The sequence below is a fragment of the Hordeum vulgare genome, chromosome 1H (assembly GCF_904849725.1).
Source record: "Hordeum vulgare subsp. vulgare chromosome 1H, MorexV3_pseudomolecules_assembly, whole genome shotgun sequence".
NCBI lineage: Eukaryota > Viridiplantae > Streptophyta > Magnoliopsida > Poales > Poaceae > Hordeum > Hordeum vulgare.
In genome coordinates, this window is record NC_058518.1 from 10,097,376 (window position 1) to 10,101,498 (window position 4,123).

At 51.2% G+C, this 4,123-nt stretch overlaps 1 protein-coding gene across 1 annotated transcript; it reads left to right on the forward strand.

Moving 5' to 3' along the window:
- Positions 1–835: 835 nt before the first annotated feature.
- On the forward strand, positions 836–2,973 carry LOC123404411 (protein NRT1/ PTR FAMILY 6.2). The gene is made up of 2 exons (XM_045098337.1): positions 836–975; positions 1,102–2,973. Exons 1-2 carry the CDS (start codon positions 973–975, stop codon positions 2,821–2,823), a joined length of 1,725 nt encoding a protein of 574 aa, XP_044954272.1. The 5' UTR covers positions 836–972; the 3' UTR covers positions 2,824–2,973.
- Positions 2,974–4,123: the final 1,150 nt, after the last annotated feature.

Below are 4,123 nucleotides of genomic sequence, written 5' to 3' on the forward strand. Positions count from 1 at the left end.
GGGCTAATATAATACTCCCTCCGTTCCTAAATATAAGTCTTTTTAGAGTTTTCACCAGGGGACTACATACGGATGTATATAGACACACTTTAGAGCGTAGATACATTCATTTTGCTCCGTATGTAGTCTCCTAATGAAATCTCTAAAAAAAAAAAATATTAAGGAACAGAGGGAGTATATGATTTCTATATTCTTGTTTATGTGTTCTATAAATGTTTTGAGCCAAACAAGGCTTGCACCATTGGTCCCCAAAAGATTTGGTATGCTTAAAACTAAGTGGATCGACATCCAAGGACATTACCAACCAATTTCACACCGAGTGGATGTATAATGAATCTGAAGAATTGGCATGTGAAAAATCAAAAAGGTGGACAGATCAACACCATGATCCTTTGCTTTGTCCCTAGTCCTGATCTCCACACTCAGGTGGAGGTAGGTGCCTTTGCAAGTCCCCTCTTCCTCTCTCCTCCGTTGCTAGCCTATCTTATCTGCATTATTGTGATCGTTAGTGGGGATGAAGGGCCCCATTGTAGATGCTGTTGAAACTCCTAGAACATTTCATGCGAGCTGAACTCCCTCTTCTCATCCCCAAAACAGCTCACTTTCCTTAGTTTCCACGTCTCAGGGATCAGCAGTTTCTCCTCCAGTGACCATCTAGCTAACAGCTGAATATAATAATACGCGTATATACATTATTTTGTGTTACCACCATTGGCTGCCACCAGCACCGGCATAAAGAGATGGAGAGAAAGATCCAGGCTTTTTTTAGTGCGCGTCCCTCTCCATCGCTTGTGATCGTGTACGTAGTATGCGCGCCTATAAATGGAAGATCCCGAGGTCGTCGATCCAGCAAGCGAAGAACTTGCAAGCACTAGCAGTCGTCTTCTTCTTCCACTAGTATATTCTCCTGCAAGGATCGATCGATACATCTTGTCCTTGTTCGTTCGACCTCAAGCTAGCTAGCTACCACAAATGGTTCGTGATTGATATCACGAAATGTGAATTTGTGCATGAAATAATTGCCCAAGATTTGCAAGCATGCATGCACGCATGTTATCCTAATTAATTGCTCTTGTGTGTTTGGACGTACGTGTTGTGCAGGGTGGAAAAATGGAGATTGAGAGGTCGTGGAGCGAGGACGGCAACCTGGTTCAGGACGCGGTGGACTACCGGGGTTGCCCGGCCGACAGGTCCAGCACCGGCAGCTGGCTCGGAGCGGCATCCGTGGTCGGGATCGAGCTCTGCGAGCGGCTGGCCACCATGGGAATCGCGGTGAACCTCGTCACGTACCTGACGGACACGATGCACCTGCCCAGCGCCGACTCCGCCAACGTCGTCACCGACTTCATGGGCACCTCCTTCCTCCTATGCTTCCTCGGCGGCTTCCTCGCCGACGCGTTTCTCGGCCGCTACCTCACCATCGCCATCTTCGCGCTCGTCCAAGCACTCGGCACCGGACTCCTCGCGGTGTCCACGACCGTGCACCAGCTCCGGCCACCACCGTCCGAGGAGGCCACGGGCCTGCAGATGGGCGTGCTGTACATGTGCCTCTACCTCATCGCGCTTGGCACCGGCGGCCTCAAGTCCAGCGTCTCCGGCTTCGGCACCGACCAGTTTGACGAGCGCGACGACCGCGAGCGTGCCGCCATGGGATACTTCTTCGACCGATTCTTCTTCTTCATCAGCCTAGGCACACTTCTCGCCGTCACCTTCCTCGTCTACATCCAGGACCATGTCGGCCGGAGCTGGGCCTACGGCCTCTGCTCTGGCGCCATGCTCATCGCCATCGCGGTCTTCCTCTCGGGCACCAAGAGGTACCGGTACAAACGGAGCTCCGGGAGCCCGGTCGTGCACATCCTCCAAGTCCTCGTCGCTGCCGCCCGGAAGCGCGGCCTCAAGCAGCCGCACACTGCCGCCGCGCTCTATGAGGACCGCCCCGAGCACGCCAGGATCCACCACACCGACCAGTTCCGGTGCCTGGACAGCGCTGCGGTGATGGCCGGTGAGGAGGACAACGAGATGGGGCCAGACGGGCGGCCCACACCGAACCCCTGGAAGCTGTGCTCGGTGTCCCGCGTGGAGGAGGTAAAGATGGTGGCGAGGCTGATGCCGGTTTGGGCGACGACCATCTTGTTCTGGACCATCTACGCTCAGATGATCACCTTCTCGGTGGAGCAGGCGACCACAATGGACCGGCGCATCGGCGGCTTCGAAATCCCAGCCGCATCGCTCACCGTCTTCTTCGTCGGCGCCATCATGCTGACCCTCGCCGTCTACGACCGCGTATTCATCCCTCTATGCCGAAACCTCACCGGCCGGCCGGGGTTCACCAACCTCGAAAAGATCGGCATCGGCCTGGTCCTGTCCATCGCCGGCATGGTCGCTGCCGCCGTCACCGAGAAGAAGCGCCTCACCGTCGCCTCCACGGCCACCACCATGAACGGCACGGCGCTGCCGATCACCGTGTTCATGCTGATTCCGCAGTTCCTCCTGGTGGGCGCGGGCGAGGCGTTCATCTACACGGGGCAGCTGGACTTCTTCATCACGCGGTCGCCCAAGGGCATGAAGACCATGAGCACAGGCCTCTTCCTCACCACGCTCTCCCTCGGCTTCTTCCTCAGCAGCGCCCTCGTCTCTCTCGTCAGGGGCGCAACCACATGGCTCGGTGACACCATCAATCACAGCCGCCTCGATTACTTCTACTGGCTCCTCGCCGTTCTAGGGGCTCTCAACCTGGCCGCTTACCTCCTATGCGCCATGTGGGCCACGCCGGCCGCCGGCAGCAAGGCAGAGCAGCAACCGCATCCCGACGAGAAATGCTAGCTAGTTGGTGCATGCTATCGTTCATTACTGGATGTGCATATAGATCCATCCGGTCTGGGTGTCCATGCATGTAACTTCCATGTACGTCCGTATGTGACAAACTTGTTCATTGCAGTTCATCGTTGAAAATAAGAGGAAAATTACTAATAACCTTCTCCAATGTTGCTGGACCCTGTGGAAAAGATGGAATTAACGCATGCATCTTGCAGGGGCGTTTTGCGTGTTAATATATAGCCCAAGCCGCCGGCTAGGGTTAGGAGATTACAAGGAGATTTACAAGTAGTTAGGTTGTTGGATTGTTCTACAAGTTATATCTCAACAACCTAAGTTAAACACAACCCATATACCGTTTATCTATACACGGTATACATTACATCGTTTAACACCCCCCTCAATCACAACTATCTAAGTTGAGATTGTTTCTAAAAGCTACTAACTGCCGAGTAGAAAGTGGTTTAGTGAAACCATCTGCAACCTGATCACCAGTGGGTACGAATCGAATATTCAATAGCTTGTCTGCCACTCGTTCTCGAACAAAATGATAATCAATCTCAATATGCTTTGTTCTAGCATGAAAAATAGGATTAGCAGACAGATATGTTGCACCAAGATTATCACACCACAATGAGGCTGCCTTTGGATGACGAACACCAAGTTCAGTCAATAAATTATGTACCCAAATAATCTCAGCAGTTGCATTAGCTAAAGCCTTATACTCAGCTTCAGTACTTGACCTGGACACTGTAGGTTGCTTGCGAGCACTCCATGATACTAGATTACCTCCAAGAAAAACAGCGAAACCTCCAGTGGATTTCCTATCATCAGGACATCCTGCCCAATCTGCATCTGAGAAAGCACTTACAAGCATAGAGTCTGTTTTGCTGATTTTAAGTCCATGGCTCTTTGTCCCCTGGAGGTACCTCAGTATCCACTGCTGTCCAATGTACACTAGTAGGAGCATGCAGAAACTAGCATACTTTATTTATTGAATATGAAATACCAGGCCTAGTTATTGTGAGGTAGTGTAGTGCTCCTACAATACTTCTATATTTGGTGGAATCTTCTGATCCTAATATTTCTCCATCATGAAGAGACAATTTTTCCGAGGTAGACAAGGGTGTAGGAGAAGATTTGCATCCCTTCATCCCTATTCGCTGAAGTATTTCTTGTACATATTTTTCTTGTGAAAAAAGAATTCCAGTGCAAATATATTTTACCTCAATGCCAAGAAAGAAGTGCAAATCCCCAAGATCCTTGAGTGCAAAATCTCTACCTAGATCCTTAAGGAGAGCCTCAACTG